General features: G+C 41.2%; 1 protein-coding gene across 2 annotated transcripts in view; it reads left to right on the top strand.

Moving 5' to 3' along the window:
- The window catches only part of DTD2 (D-aminoacyl-tRNA deacylase 2), a 31,073-nt gene extending 16,201 nt beyond the window's left edge, over positions 1-14,872 (top strand). The window contains exons 1-7 of one of the 2 annotated variants that reach the window (XM_069209094.1): positions 836-973; positions 1,099-1,174; positions 1,253-1,363; positions 2,584-2,700; positions 8,673-8,787; positions 14,158-14,227; positions 14,398-14,872. In XM_069209094.1, coding sequence (XP_069065195.1) covers positions 8,758-8,787; positions 14,158-14,227; positions 14,398-14,723 — 426 coding nt within the window. In that variant the 5' untranslated portion in view covers positions 836-973; positions 1,099-1,174; positions 1,253-1,363; positions 2,584-2,700; positions 8,673-8,757 and the 3' untranslated portion in view covers positions 14,724-14,872. Of the gene's footprint in view, positions 1-835; positions 974-1,098; positions 1,175-1,252; positions 1,364-2,583; positions 2,701-8,672; positions 8,788-14,157; positions 14,228-14,397 lie in introns of those variants that run through there. The other variant, XM_069209093.1, reaches the window with a different exon arrangement.
- The last annotated feature ends 1,109 nt before the right edge of the window (positions 14,873-15,981 follow it).

The raw sequence follows: 15,981 nt of genomic DNA, 5'->3' as shown, positions 1-15,981 counted from the left end.
GATGTGCTGAAGAAAAGCTCTGTCGATAAAAAGTGTTTTTAATTGCAGTTTAAAATGTAATCTCATTTCGTCTTTTGTTTTTCTTTTTTTTTGCCTAGACTCGCACAGAGGTTGTCCCCAGAGAATGAAGCAAAATAATATCTGCACTGTGAAGTTTATTAATGATTACAAGGTATTGTGGAATAATGTTCAGAGCTCTTGTTTGAAGAGGACTCTGTTTAAATCTTGGTATTCTTTGCCTAATTGCTTTTATGCACTGATGCTGTGCTGTGATCAGGGCCACTGTAAATATGTGAGTTTGCTGCGGTTTCTGGATTTGCCATATCTGCCACATAAACTATGCGATCGCACACCCCCTGTGACCCCCCCCCCCCCCCCCCAATATGTTTCTAGCTGAAACAGATCAAAAGTTACTGAAACTTGGTTACGCGCGTCCCGCACAGTGGAATGTCCTTCGCAGAGGTTCACTAGTCATTTTTCAGTTGCCCGTTGCTGTATTTGGGTATTAAACTGGTGCTAATAAGGTAAATATTTTCCCCAATACTGTTACCAAGTGTAAAGTGTCAAAATAATGAATTAACACTATCGGACCATCTCCCTCATTACGCCCCATAGTTTGTGTGTTTTTGTTCCTAATTTAGGCTGCCCTGCCATGCAATTTAGTCCTCCCCGATGCATATTTCCAGTGTTCCTGACTATGACCCATCACGTATTAAGCATGACTTTTAAATGAAATTAGTGTTTATTGTAAGACACTTGCTAGGGTTGCTTCCAGCTTCACATTGATAATATACATTTATCGGTATTTAGGAAGTGGAGTGTTTTCAACAAAAGACATCTGCAAAGGAGACTTTCTACTGGAATACGCTGGGCCTCTCATTGAAGGCCAGGATGGTGAAAAACAATGTTTGCAATATTCTGCTGCAGAGGCCGCTTATCTCTATTTTTACTTATTTAAAGGAAGGGAATACTGGTAAGGGCTTACATGTTTAATGTGCAGGTTATTTGTTATTTGTGTCTGTGTTTAACACTGTGCAGCTGTACTCTTACAGTAGCTACATATTTCAATAATAATAAAGTGGAATATATTTATTTTAGTGTGGACGGCAATGGTGGAAGAACTGGTCGTTTCATAAATGATGATCATATCAATCCAAATGCCAAAATTAAATTGGTAAGCTATGAACACTGTAAAAAGTTTGTAAAGTGCTTACATTGACCAGTGATTTATAATGCTCCTTTTTACCCTTAGGTCACTGATAAAAATGGAAAGCTGCATCTCTGTGCATTTGCAATAAAAGATATTAAAAAGGATGAATAAATTGTTTGTGATTATGGGGATCGAGACTGCTCTTGGAGACAGGTATACTATTTCACTCTTTTTTTTAAGATGATGTTGGGGAAAACGCGTTGATGTGATGTTGATGTGTTGTTTAAGTGCACATGAAATACTGGAAAAGTTTGAATGAATGCTGAGAGAAACAGAACTTCTGATTATCACAAACCATGTATGACATTAGAAGGAATGCCTTTAACATGCCTCATGCATGCAACCCTTACTACTCAGATAAATATATATAGATATATATTTATCACCAAACCCCCTCTTTTTTTCAATTTACTCCTTCCTTACCACTTCCTGCTCTTAAACCCTAAAATTACCTATACCTCCCTTTACCACTTTCCAACCAGAACCCTAAATGTAGCCTTACCTTTACATAAAATTATAAATATATATATATACATACATACACACACCCACACACACACCCAAATATATTAATATTAAATTAAAATTATTTTTCTGCGCCCCCCCTTTTTATTCAGTCCTTACCTTCCTTCACCACTTCCCACCCCTAACCTCTGAAATTACCCATACCTCTCTTTACCACTACCCACCGCAAACACTAAACTTAATATTGCTATTTTTTTTCTTTTTTGCGGAAAAAGAATATATACATATCTACATCAAATGTAATTTTTCCCCAAACCCTCTTTTTAAAATTTACTCCTAGCCTCCTTTTACCATTACCCTCCCTTAAACCCTAAATTTAACCTTACCTTCGTTTACGACTACCCAACCCTAAAATTACCCACATCTGCCTTTTGCAATACCCGGCCCTAAATTTATGCTTACCACTCTTTACCACTACCCAACCCTAAGCCGTAATGTAGCCTTACCCTTATTTAAAAAAATATGCATTTTATATATATATATATATAGTTAGTTATCTCAAGTAACTAAAAGTCGTGCCCTAAGGTAACTATAACTCGCACCCCCGCCATGCACAGTTTTTACTTCAATAATTTGACTGCTGTTTCGTTTATATTTTTAAGATGTTATAGAAGTTATAGAAGTTGGCATGAGTGCTGTAATATGTGGGGTGATTAGAAGTGCATGGCGAGGGCACGAATTATAGTTACCTTTCTGAAAAGGAACGCCTTTGTTTTCGTGGACTTCAGCTTCAGGCAGTGAGAGCCCTGTAAACATTTTTTGAGTGCTCCTAGAACTATCTGGAAATAGTAGTTGCAAAGGCTGTTTCCCTAAACCCGGAAAATTAATACCTTTGTCTTTGATTTTAGGAAACAACAGAGATAAGGCAGAAGGTGCAACATTTTGAAAGCTGTCCACAGCAAGACTCGATATTGCATGATGACGTAGAAGCATCTATGGATGAAGTAGAAGAAATCAGAATCCAGGTATAATACATTGTTTCTCGTTTATATAGTGAAAGGATGATATGTTTGATTAAAATGTTAATTTAACACATGTTCTTTACATCTGTATGTGCAGTACAAGATGGTAACTGTGCATAACTGAACATCTACAGGGAGTGCAGAATTATTAGGCAAGTTGTATTTTTGAGGATTAATTTTATTATTGAACAACAACCATATTCTCAATGAACCCAAAAAACTCATTAATATCAAAGCTGAATATTTTTGGAAGTAGTTTTTAGTTTGTTTTTAGTTTTAGCTATGTTAGGGGGATATCTGTGTGTGCAGGTGACTATTACTGTGCATAATTATTAGGCAACTTAACAAAAAAAATATATACCCATTTCAATTATTTATTATTACCAGTGAAACCAATATAACATCTCAACATTCACAAATATACATTTCTGACATTCAAAAACAAAACAAAAACAAATCAGGGACCAATATAGCCACCTTTCTTTGCAAGGACACTCAAAAGCCTGCCATCCATGGATTCTGTCAGTGTTTTGATCTGTTCACCATCAACATTGCGTGCAGCAGCAACCACAGCCTCCCAGACACTGTTCAGAGAGGTGTACTGTTTTCCCTCCTTGTAAATCTCACATTTGATGATGGACCACAGGTTCTCAATGGGGTTCAGATCAGGTGAACAAGGAGGCCATGTCATTAGTTTTCCTTCTTTTATACCCTTTCTTGCCAGCCACGCTGTGGAGTACTTGGACGCGTGTGATGGAGCATTGTCCTGCATGAAAATCATGTTTTTCTTGAAGGATGCAGACTTCTTCCTGTACCACTGCTTGAAGAAGGTGTCTTCCAGGAACTGGCAGTAGGACTGGGAGTTGAGCTTGACTCCATCCTCAACCCGAAAAGGCCCCACAAGCTCATCTTTGATGATACCAGCCCAAACCAGTACTCCACCTCCACCTTGCTGGCGTCTGAGTCGGACTGGAGCTCTCTGCCCTTTACCAATCCAGCCACGGGCCCATCCATCTGGCCCATCAAGACTCACTCTCATTTCATCAGTCCATAAAACCTTAGAAAAATCAGTCTTGAGATATTTCTTGGCCCAGTCTTGACGTTTCAGCTTGTGTGTCTTGTTCAGTGGTGGTCGTCTTTCAGCCTTTCTTACCTTGGCCATGTCTCTGAGTATTGCACACCTTGTGCTTTTGGGCACTCCAGTGATGTTGCAGCTCTGAAATATGGCCAAACTGGTGGCAAGTGGCATCGTGGCAGCTGCACGCTTGACTTTTCTCAGTTCATGGGCAGTTATTTTGCGCCTTGGTTTTTCCACACGCTTCTTGCGACCCTGTTGACTATTTTGAATGAAACGCTTGATTGTTCGATGATCACGCTTCAGAAGCTTTGCAATTTTAAGAGTGCTGCATCCCTCTGCAAGATATCTCACTATTTTTGACTTTTCTGAGCCTGTCAAGTCCTTCTTTTGACCCATTTTGCCAAAGGAAAGGAAGTTGCCTAATAATTATGCACACCTGATATAGGGTGTTGATGTCATTAGACCACACCCCTTCTCATTACAGAGATGCACATCACCTAATATGCTTAATTGGTAGTAGGCTTTCGAGCCTATACAGCTTGGAGTAAGACAACATGCATAAAGAGGATGATGTGGTCAAAATACTCATTTGCCTAATAATTCTGCACTCCCTGTATACCAAAGTGGGATAGGCTGATGTTGATGGAGTTGGAGGGAGAAACATTTTTGTTGTGAGTGAGTGGTCCTCTTATTAAAATCATAGTATATATGGCAGTTATTGCCATGGAGAAAGGGAGATTTTGTCCAGCACCACCATTGTTTGCAAGTAGTGCTAACTTTCCTTATTTCATTCTGTACTAGCACAACACCAGATGATGTATGTTTTTAAACTTTCTAGGGTCAGGGCGATTTTATTTGTAAATCAATATTTATTGATATATATTTGAAAGTATTATCACTAAATATTGGTAACAAGAGACAGTCAAATTCATAAATCTCACTTTCTGAACTGTGCATGTGCAGACTGGAAAAAAAACAAATGTGTAGAATCACATCATCTATTTTATATTAATAAAAAAATACATATTGGGCAACATGTGTAGTAAAGTGTCCTGCATAGCGACTGCAGAATTCTAGTAGATGTTTGCAAACCATTGTGCATTATGCTATTTGGTACCATTTTTAAGTGTTCCCCCCCCCCCCCCCTCAACAATGGTAAAACATAACATATCATACTCTACACGTGCATATGTGGTTTATGCCATGGCATTGTTTCTTATGTATTTGTTTTAACAAAATGTATTTAAACAAAGCCGGGTTGCAAGGAGTAATGAGCTCAAATTTGACATTTGCACTGTAGTAATACATGTATGAATGCACATTTACTTAGTACAGCTGCTGTAAATAACGTGCATCAAGCAAGGTATATTTTCACTGTCATGGCATTACTATATATGCCCACCAGTGACTTGAAATGTAATCCAATAAAACCTATTTCTAGCAAGTACTGTAATAACAGCAGGTTCAGACATGTATTACTTCAGTGCAAAGTTTAAATAACATGTTTTACTATAGTACAAGTGAAATGGCTACTGATCTTCAAAACTGCGAACCAGTCTCTTCAATTTTTACTGCTTACAATACTATGTGCCTTTGCAATGATATTGTACTCTGGGTCTGCCTGAATATTTGATTTTATAACTAATGAAACAACAACATGCATATTAAACCTGCTAATGACAGTTAGAAGGTGTGATCCCGCACACAGTCATTTCAAGGCACTAGTGCTCTGCTTCTTGGGTTCACCGTTCAAGGAAGACCCAATAACAGAAACTCAAATAGAAGGAGCACTCCTTGAGTTGTAAGACTGAACCATAGTAATCAAGAATATTTTCAAAATATCTTACAAAATAAAATAGAAGAATTCTTCTTCGCAATCAAAGCAGTATTCTTTTTTTTTTTTCCTCTTATGGAAATTATGGTGAATACAGTCAACAAGTTTCGTCCCGTAAGCACTGGGACTTTTTCAGGGCTAATTACATTTCTTCATTAATGATGTACAATTTCCATTCATTCTTGTGTGAGTTTTCAATATTAGTCAGATAGTCTCAGCAGTCCCCTTTCATTGAAAGGCTCATCTCGGCATCATGGTCATGTGTCAAAAAGGTAACTCTCTATACACACATAGACAAATAGATGGATGGAGGGCGAGATGGATATGTACATATAGATGTGTAGATACGTGTGTGTATGTGTGGATAGATATATAGTACTAGGTAGTTATAGTTAGGACCATGTTTCCATAGCAAAAGCGTTTTTTGACTTGCATATATCCTGGGCACTGTTTGACGGAATCTTCACAGAATTTTCCAAAACAAGTGACTCAGTGATTCTTGTTGCGTATGTAACGTTTCTGGGTGACCCATTAAGCAGGGACTGAGAAAAAGGTGAGGGAGCAAAAAAGTTGCGTTTCCTATGTTAATTTACATAGACCTTTAGACAAGACTATAGCCCGAACCACTGGACGGAATTACACTAAATTTGGCAGAAAGCTACCTTTCGGTATGCAGATTATGCTTTCACTTATTTGGTGTAAATCCGGCCAGAAAAATTGTATATCTAGTGACGCGGATCCTTTACACTGTATTCGCGAATAATGACTAGTTCATCCAAGGAAATGTACAGCTCTGATTGGCTGCCAACACTTCAAACAAAAAAGTGTTGCCATCTTAGGACTCTAGCTGAGTCCCACTTAAAAAGAAAAATAAATAAGGGGCCAGGGTACAGTCACCCTGACCCCTTTGCTCTGGTGCTGGGGACCCAAAAGGAACCACCCCCTCTCCCCCCAAGAGCTAAAAAGCATTTTTCTTTTTTTTAGCGATTTGCAGTGAATCCAGCAAAAATGTTTTAAAAAAAAAAGGCCTCCCGCGCTTGTTTTTATAGAGCCCCCAGGTGGGCAAGGCCATAATCCATAATGGGATGGGAGAGAGAGAGAGAGAGAGAGAGAGATTGTCATTGCCTGGTCTGTCTGTCTGTCTGTGCAATGACTTCAAACAGTTAGACTAGCAAGACGTGTGGGTCGAATGTTATAGTTACACTTTGATGCAAAGCAGAACAGAGTTTCTTCTGACCTACTGGTAAAGCTCTTGGACTGTCACTCAGTAGGCTGAAGGTTCAAACCCTTGTATCGCACAGCATTGCGTTTGTTTATTTACTAATATTGTGACTGTTAAACCATCCTAGTGATGGAACATTCACGTATGTGTGCAATTGCAATCCTTGGGTTGAATGTCATAGGTACGTCTGGACATACCACAGTGAGGAGTCACCTGTGGCATAATGGTTAAGGTCACTGACCCTCACACTGAAAGTTGAGGATACTACTCCAGGTGTACCCCTGGTCATTTCCTACCTTAATTTCTTTTAAACTTCAAAAGTTTAAGGTTCAAACTGAAAGGTGATCTCGCTCTTTTTACTTGACAAATACACTTTTCTATTCAGTGTGTCCAGAATATCTCATTCTAAGTATATCATCCATCAAAGCCTAAAAAAACTCTATTGCTCTCACTCTGTTTCTCTCTTTCAATCTTTCTCCCACTCACAAACCCACTCAGACTTACGCAGCCACTCACATACCCACTCAGGTACTCACACACCCACTTAGACCCTCATGCACCCACTCACAGACCTGCGCAGACAGTGACGCATCCACTGAGACATTGATGCACGCACTCTCACACCCAGACAGAAACTCTCACAGCCACCCTCATCCCCAGATACACCCTCTCACACCTATTCTCATATCTAGAAAGACAGGCTGCGGCCAACTCCCGCCATGCACGGCCAAAGGACCGTGTGCAGTGTAGGGTTGGCCACAGGGTCTGGCTGCAAAGCCTTGCAGACAACCCCTGCCGCGCATGGGCAAGGTCCGTGCATGGTGCAAGGTTGGTTGCTTAGAGGGTGTTGGCCTCAGGGAGTGGCGCCGTGCGCAGCTGTGTTTGGATTAATGTATAGTAAGGGAGCACAGCCTCATCGAGTGTGTATGTGTCTGTGTTTGTGTGTGTATGTATGTATGGAAGTATGAGTGTATGTGTATATATATATATAAATATATATATAATATATATATAAAATATGATGTGTGTGAAGTATGAATACATATAAATATTACATGTTAGGGTGCTTTTATTGCACTGGTAAAAAAAAAAAGAACATACTTTATAGGCATCCGGCCTATACGACAAATAATTCACGGATCCATTTGAAATATTGGTTCATCCTAATTACAACAGCCCCCAAACCATTCTGCAAAGCTTTATCATTGTCAGAGCTTATAGGATTATGTGGCCAGATTATCTGACTTCTGTAGCAAGAAAAGGCCAGTTATGCTGCATTATGCAGCACAGTGTCTGGCAGTAGTTTTGTTATCAGTTTTAATGTAACCAACGTGTTTTTAGAAATCTGCAAGTTTGGCAAATACAGCAAACCCGTAATTATGTTGTGAAAGTGCAGCCACAGCATCATGTAAATCCATTGTCCCTCGTTTTAGCCACAATTTATTCATAAAAGCAAACAAAACCTAATCATTCTAATTCCAGTCAATGCCCATTGTTCGCTGCACTTTGTAGAAAATAGCTTTTCCAAGCCAATCCCCCTCCCCACCCCCAAAATAAACATGCAATATAAAAAGTACAAACAGTTAACTGTCTAGTTATCTTTAGGCCTCACTAGCCAATTAAAAGGCAATTGGTTTTCTAATAAATTTGAAGAATCTGCACTAAACCTCGAAGTTAAATTGCACATGTGGCCAGGATTCGGCAAATGAAGTTTCATGCAGCTCAGTCTAAGGAAAGTTAAAAGGTTAGACAAAAAATTATTTTTCCATTTTATAGAAATTGTTGCTCTGCACTACAGAAAAGAGTGATGTGCTATAACTTTTGAATTTATTGTCTTATAGAACACAAAGGTCAAAGAGTCGTCATTACCTGAAGACAGCGGATCAGAACATAGCCCTTTGCCTGAAGACTGCCTGGGTTCCTCTGATGCATTCACCACAGATGAAGAGGACCTGGGTAACACTGTAATCACACACTATCATTGCGGGGACTTGAATATCACTAGAATCACACACTATCTCTACAGGGACTTGAGCATGACTATAATAACATGCTACCTCTGTGGGGACCTGGGTATCCCTATAGTCGCACATGAACTCTGGGGGGACCTGGGTATCCCTATAGTCGCACACGAACTCTGGTGGGATCTGGGCAGCACTATTATCAGACACTATCGCCGCAGGTACTTGAATATCACTGGAATCACACACTATCTCTACAGGGACTTGAGCATGACTATAATAACACGCTACCTCTGTGGGGACCTGGGTATCCCTATAGTCGCACACGAACTCTGGTGGGATCTGGGCAGCACTGTTATCAGACACTATCGCCGCAGGTACTTGAATACCACTATAATCACGCAATGTATCTATGGAGACTTGCTACCTCTGTGGGGACTTGAACTCGACTATAATCACACATTATCTCCTTGGAGACCTCAGCATAACTGTAATCACTCACTATCACTGAGGGGACTTGAACATGATTACAAAAACACACTTTCTCTGTGGGGATCTGGGTAACACTATTATCACATCCTATCTCTGTGTGGACATGGACATCCCAAAAATCACACGCTATCTCTCTAGCGACCGGGGCATCAATATAATCCCACATTATATTTTTGAGGGCTTGAACACAACTATCAGCACACTCTATCCCTACCGGAACTTCAACCTGTCTATGCTAAGAGTATCCCTACAGGGACTTGAGCTTGACACAATATTTCTGTGAGGACTTGAGCATGAGAATAGTCACACATTGTTTGCTGGCACCTTGGTATCACTAATCACATACAATCTCCCAGCATGGCAGTCATAACACACTACCTCTCCAGGAACTTGACTATCGTAATACTCTCTGCGTGGAGATTTGAACTTGGCTATAATCACACACTCTCCATGGGGACTTGAACGTGACTGTAAGCAAACACTACACCTGTGGAAAGCCAGGCATGACCATTATCAGATACTGTGTCTTGGGAGAGTTTAATATGAATAGAATAACTCATTATTGTCATGAGGCCTGTTCATGGACTCACTATAGTTATGCCTCATTTTTTAGCACTCTAGAAATCACACCGTCTTTGCTTTGTACTGTCATACATTGTGCTTTTTTTCCTGTTGTGCCATTGTTTTGAAACACACTCTAATGTCACTTGTGCAGCCGCTTGCCTGGGATTCTGTCTGTAAATTCTCCAACAGCTCAGTGGGCACAGCAAGTGTCAGGTGTTGTTTTCTGTCCATCCAGCAATCATTCCCAGGCTTCTATTTGTATAACACAGTAACTTTTCAGTGTAACAGGCTAACATTATAAATTAGGTCCCATAATCGTTATTTTTAGAGAGGGGGATTCTAGGAGAGCTGACTTGTCTATGGAACAGATGCCCTACGGGGCATGCAGCCTATGCAGACTGGGTTTACACTCCCCTATGAGGACTGCTTGACTTTGCAAACAGAGGTGTGGGGTTCTCCGCTCCCACAGATCACAAATAATAATAATAGTCTTCCTCCGCATACAATTACAGGGTAGGCCAGGCCACTAGATTTGCATTATGGTGGCACTATAGGTGTTATACAGTTTTCAAACTGCTATTACGATTTTCATAATTATTACCAGTATTGTAATCGCATCTAATTTACTTCATAATAGACCCTGTTAGTTGCATTAGATATATTGTGTGCTTCCATTGTATGTTTTTTACTGTTGCTATGGATATGTATGACTGAGATAATGTACGAAAAGGAGGGACCTGTTTCACCATGGTTCCCGGAGAGTGGGCTACAGTGTCCTGCCTTTTGGGTTGCCAGAATTACTTCTCACTCTGTAAGGCTAGGAGGGCAAGTAAGGCGCTGTGAGCTAGGCAGGTATTTGGGCATGACAGTACAGATTTGGCAGAAGTGGCGCAGCCCCTGCAATCTGACGTTCTGTTGTGCCAAGGCACAGTTCTGCAAGACGAGGCTCCCTACGATACTATCTGCGTGGTAATCTGGGCATCACGCTAATGACATACAATCCCATGTGATTTCAAGATAACTATCATTACACACCATCTCTGTGGGGACTTGATCATGAATATACTCACACACTATCTCTATGGGGATTTGAGAATGACTATAGTTAAATGCTGTCTTCTGTTGGGACCTGGGCACCACTATAATCATGCACTGTCTCTTCGGGGGCATTGACCATGACTTTCGTCACACTCTCTTACTGTCAGCTCTTGAACATTACTACAATCACATGCCATATCTACAGGGACTATTCTCACACAGTCATATAAAAAGGTGATGCCTAGTGTTGAAGTTGATGAAAAAACACCCGGTAATCTTAACCTGGCTTCCCTATCTCACCACATTGCAGGAGCTTTGGCCTGCAGAACACTTCAACTTCGTATTGTTTCCTTATCCGTTAACGTTGGTGTTCACTGAGCAAGTGGCTAAATATTTGTGAATCCCTTTCCATGGAACTGAGAGCCTATGGTTTCTGGTGGGAAATGCGTTATCATCAAAATCCATTTTCTGCGTGCCCCTGGGACACAAGAAGCTATTAATATACGACTGAACTGTCATGTAATTTAAGTACAGCATTAAAAAATAACAGTTACCTATTTATTCATGAATGTATTCAATCACAAGTTACAATTTTGGAGTAAGTCCTCACAAGGTTAGCAACACGCATTCAGGTCCACATAAGGATGGTTCTGTGCACGTGATTAAATAAGGCAATATTTGCACATTTTAAGAAGGATTCTATATCTGGAATTCTTTTTAAACATTTTTCTGTAATTATTGTATTTTAAGAGCATTGGGAAAGGTTAGTTCCCACAAGGCAGATATTCACACATAGTCCCCACAAGGATGGTAACAAGAAAAGGGGGGGGGGGTCCCAAAACCCGGTTATCCCATGCAAATTCCCATGGGGATTTTGAACACAATTACACCCTGAACCGCTAAACGGAATTATACTAAATTCGGCAGAAAGATAGCTCTTGGTCCAGAAAGAGCCCTTCTTGTGATCTGGTGTAAAGCCATTCAGTAGTGTTGGAGGTATTAAAGAAAAAAGATGTCTATGGATGCAAATCCTCTGCGTATCCTAGAGATCTCAGGCTGCGATCTTCTTGGCTGCCAGCACTTCTGCCAGGAAGAGCTGGAAGCCATCTTGGAAATCTGACTCAGCTGAGTCCCAAGAAAAAAGTTTTTTTTTATTTTTTTATTTATTTTTTTAAGCACAGAGGGAGGCATATTAGCAATACTCTGACCCCCTAGGCCTGGTGGTGGGGCCAAAAAACATTGTTTTTGTGTTTTATTTTTGGCCATAAATTCACGAGGGTTCCACAAATCCATGCAAAATTAAAAAAGAGAGGTCTCCCACGCTTGTTTATTCATTTGCCCCCCACCCGGGTGGGCCAGGTTTTGTGTGTGTGTGTGCGTGTATATGTGTGTGTATACATACACACACATACATATATATAAAATAAAATATGTGGGGTGGGGGTGTGCGTGGCCCCTCCTTCCCAGCCAAGCCGATAACTCCAATGGGGAGGGCATTCAACACCCCCCCCCCCCCACCTTCCACCAGGGACCATCACCTCCCTGGGGCGTTGGCCTTTAGTTTAAAGGGAGAGGGTGCCCTCTTGCTTTTCCCTCGTTTTCACTGCCTTGTCCTTGCGTTTTTCCCTAATTTTTTGTATGCCTTCTCCTTGCTTTTTCCATTGTTTTTTGCATGCATGCGAGGTGTTGCCCGCAGGCTAAGGCCTGCAGCTAAACCCATGCTGCATAAAAAAAAAACATAGAAATTCACTGAAATAAACAAAGGGTACAGGAATGTTATCATTAAGAATTATCATTTAAAAAACCTTAGAAATTCATTATAAAAAACCAAAGGTTACCGGGACATTCTAGGTAGGATCAGAATTTACACGACAAAACATAGAAATGTAGCTGTTACAGTTAGTTATTTCAAGTAACTATTAACTTGTGCCCGAAGGTAACTAAGTATATAAGTGTATAACAAGATATTACTGTATTCTAATGTTTATGAATATCCTGTCTCATTGGATTAGGTGGTGAAGCTGTACAAATGTGCAGAATCTAGGAGCGGATAGGCGCTATGGTATTGGTTGGAACTGTTTTGGTGTAGCTGTCCATCACTGATGTCCTCATTGGATTCATAAACCTCTCTCCGTCCTCCTGCCCCTTGCCCAGGAGCACAGGAGGGAGCTGGTGATTTAGTTGCTCGCTCTAATCTTCCTCCGTGGGCAGCACCCTAACTGGTTCTGTACTGCATTCTGTGGTATTCAACCCGCTGTATTTTGTAAAGGGGTGGGGTCAACATTTTCCAGGCCTTGCGTTACAGCACAAAGTCCATTTCTTCTTGTTGGTGTCCCTTAGTGCTGCATCCCTGTAACTTTCTTACACCAGCTATAACTTCACAGCTATTGACATAGCAAAGTAGACTGGGTAAGACTATACATCCAAGATGGTTGTTGCAAGCTGGTGATGAGGAATTCCAGGCAGTGGTGGCCCTGAGGTTTAATTCAGAGCATCCCTAGTTCTTAAGTAAATGGTCCCTCTAGGTGTGGTCTGGATCTGGCCTGGATGCAAAAGCATGCTTATTTCAAGTTTTATTGACACATCCCATACATCATGGGGCTTATTTACTAATATTTTACTTATCAATGGGCAGGGTGTTCCTCGGATGGGCAGGACCCTTTCCACTCCGAGACAGACATCCGATAACATATGAGCTGAAAACCCTGTGTTTAGTGCTCCTGACGTGGACATTGTATTTCCGTGACACTGTAGGGCTGGGTCGAAGCCTTCCCTGTGTGTTTCCACTGAAACCACTACCATGAATGTTTGATTAGAGCACTGGTGCCCTGCACTGATCTTAAAGCCTACCTGTGTGCTGCTCCCTCTGAAATACCTCTTTTTGTAGAGTCCAGTTCAACTCAGTCAAACTCATTCCTCCAGCCCCCTCTTCCCTCTCTCCCAAACATGAGAGAAACACATCACTATGGTTACAGAAAAATGAAGATTGGATATAATTTGATGGAATAGAGTAGAGCTGGGAAACATCTGCGTAGTGTAATTGTCCCTACAAATATATGACTTTTTAATTAGATTTTTATCAATTTGAGTTATTATCCTCCAAAGGGAGCTTGTCAGCTGATCAGACAAACCCCCTCTGGTTTAAAGAGTCTTGATTGTCTTTGGGTTTCCCGGTTGCCTTCGCTTTGTTTCCTGCTTGCTTTAATTTGTCTTGCTTGTAAGTTTGGGATCCCTGGCAGATCATCTCTAAACTTTGATTATATCCTTCCAGATTCACAGAGGAATGGTGATCTATGTCTGCTTTTTCAAAGGTGCACAAGAAGAAATAATTCCAAAAATGGGTATGCGGTTTCCTTTTATTAATAGGCTGGAATTTGGTTGGGAGAGGCGGGCGAAGTGTGTGTGTGTTCATATTGAATGTTTCTGCAGGCTCTGCTTGTCATGGCATTGGGCAGTACATATGCTTTTTGTTGCCCCATCAGCTTATCTGGATTTTCCCTTGTTTTTCCAGTGAGCACACTGCTGAATGTGAGACTGTGCGAGACAGATGAGGGGAAGCATGTCTCTGTGCTGGACCTCCCTGGAGATGTCCTGATCATCCCTCAAGCCACCCTTGGCGGAAAGGTGAAGGGCCGCGGGGTGCAGTACCATGCTAATGTGAGTAAGGAGCAGGGTCTGGACTTGTACACGCAGCTTGTCGCCCAGTGCCAGCAGCAGCTTTCAGGCAGTGCCACCTGGGCAGAGGCGGCGACCGTCCTGCATCACGGCACTTATGGGAACCGCCAAGTCCTGCAGCTGGACACCAACGGGCCATACACACACCTGGTCGAGTTCTGACAGCAAACTCCTGCTCTTCTTGTGTTAAAACTCAGAGAGAGTAAAACTGCTGAGAGCATCCCTTCCTCATGTAAACTGAGCCCATGAGTATCTTGAGGCGCAGGACAAGAGGCCTTCTTGGTGAAAATACACTCCTAGGAAGATCTTTCAGGAGTGACTTAACAAATTGTGAGCCACAACACAGAAAAAGTAATACAGTTAAACTTTTGGTCTAACCTTACCTTTTGTGAATACCGAAAAGCTGTAAATTTAATCTTTTGGTCTGTTAGACTTTTGATCTAAATTAGTCTTTTGATCTAACTTTAACTGTGTGAAAACCGAAAAGTAATAAAGTTTGATGTTTGGTCTAAGTTAGTCTTTGGTGTCAATTAGAGTTTTGGTGTCAGTTAAACTTTTGGTCTAACTTTACCTTTGTGAATACTAAAAAGCAATAACGTTAGACTTTTGGTTTAAAATGGACTTTTGGTCTAACTTTACCTTTGTGACTTGTACCCTGTGTTATTTTTGTGAACAGATGGCTGGATGATCTGCCTGCAGATTCCACAGAAAGAAAAATATTTTTTTTGTGCAGCTCGTGCCTTGAGCGATTGACGCTTCTCATTACTTTCTAGGGTGCTGGGGATTTCAAGGGAGATACAGAGGGCAGCCGGAGGAACAGATTGGAACTTAGGATGTAGGGTGCAAATGTATCAAAGAGGGTGAAACCTAAATTCAACAGTCCGAACTGCAAAAGCATGCAGTGCTCCATGCAGAACTTTACACTGGTCCACACAAAACGTCAGAGTGCTGCAGCTAATGAGTTTTCAAACAAAATCCTGAAGTTCTCCCCTGAAAAACTCTGCTTGGTTTCCCACAAGGCTCCTAGCAGAATACTGTATTCTGTGTTAGCCACCCAACAGTGATCCACACAGTCCCTGTGAGACGCCACAGAAAACTGTAAAGCGCTCCAGAGACAGGCCCGTCGAAATCCACACTCGCCTACAGCTCTCTAGTGCTGCCTATATGACACGACACCACAAACTGTTACAAAAGGCACGACCCATGGTTGTAGGGAGGTTGGTGACGTACAAACCTTGAAAACTGATCACCATAGAAGAAGCTACGGAGGTGTTTGGATGGGGGACGGTGCAGTTTATCCATCATAACACCATGCAACGGACAGCAAAAAAGATACAGTTGTATGATGGACTAACCACGCGTACCTTTACAATGCATGCGCCTTGACCACGAACATTTTTACCACTCATATGGTATGCCT

This window comes from Pleurodeles waltl, chromosome 9 (genome assembly GCF_031143425.1).
Source record: "Pleurodeles waltl isolate 20211129_DDA chromosome 9, aPleWal1.hap1.20221129, whole genome shotgun sequence".
NCBI lineage: Eukaryota > Metazoa > Chordata > Amphibia > Caudata > Salamandridae > Pleurodeles > Pleurodeles waltl.
This window is presented reverse-complemented; position numbering and strand designations above follow the sequence as displayed.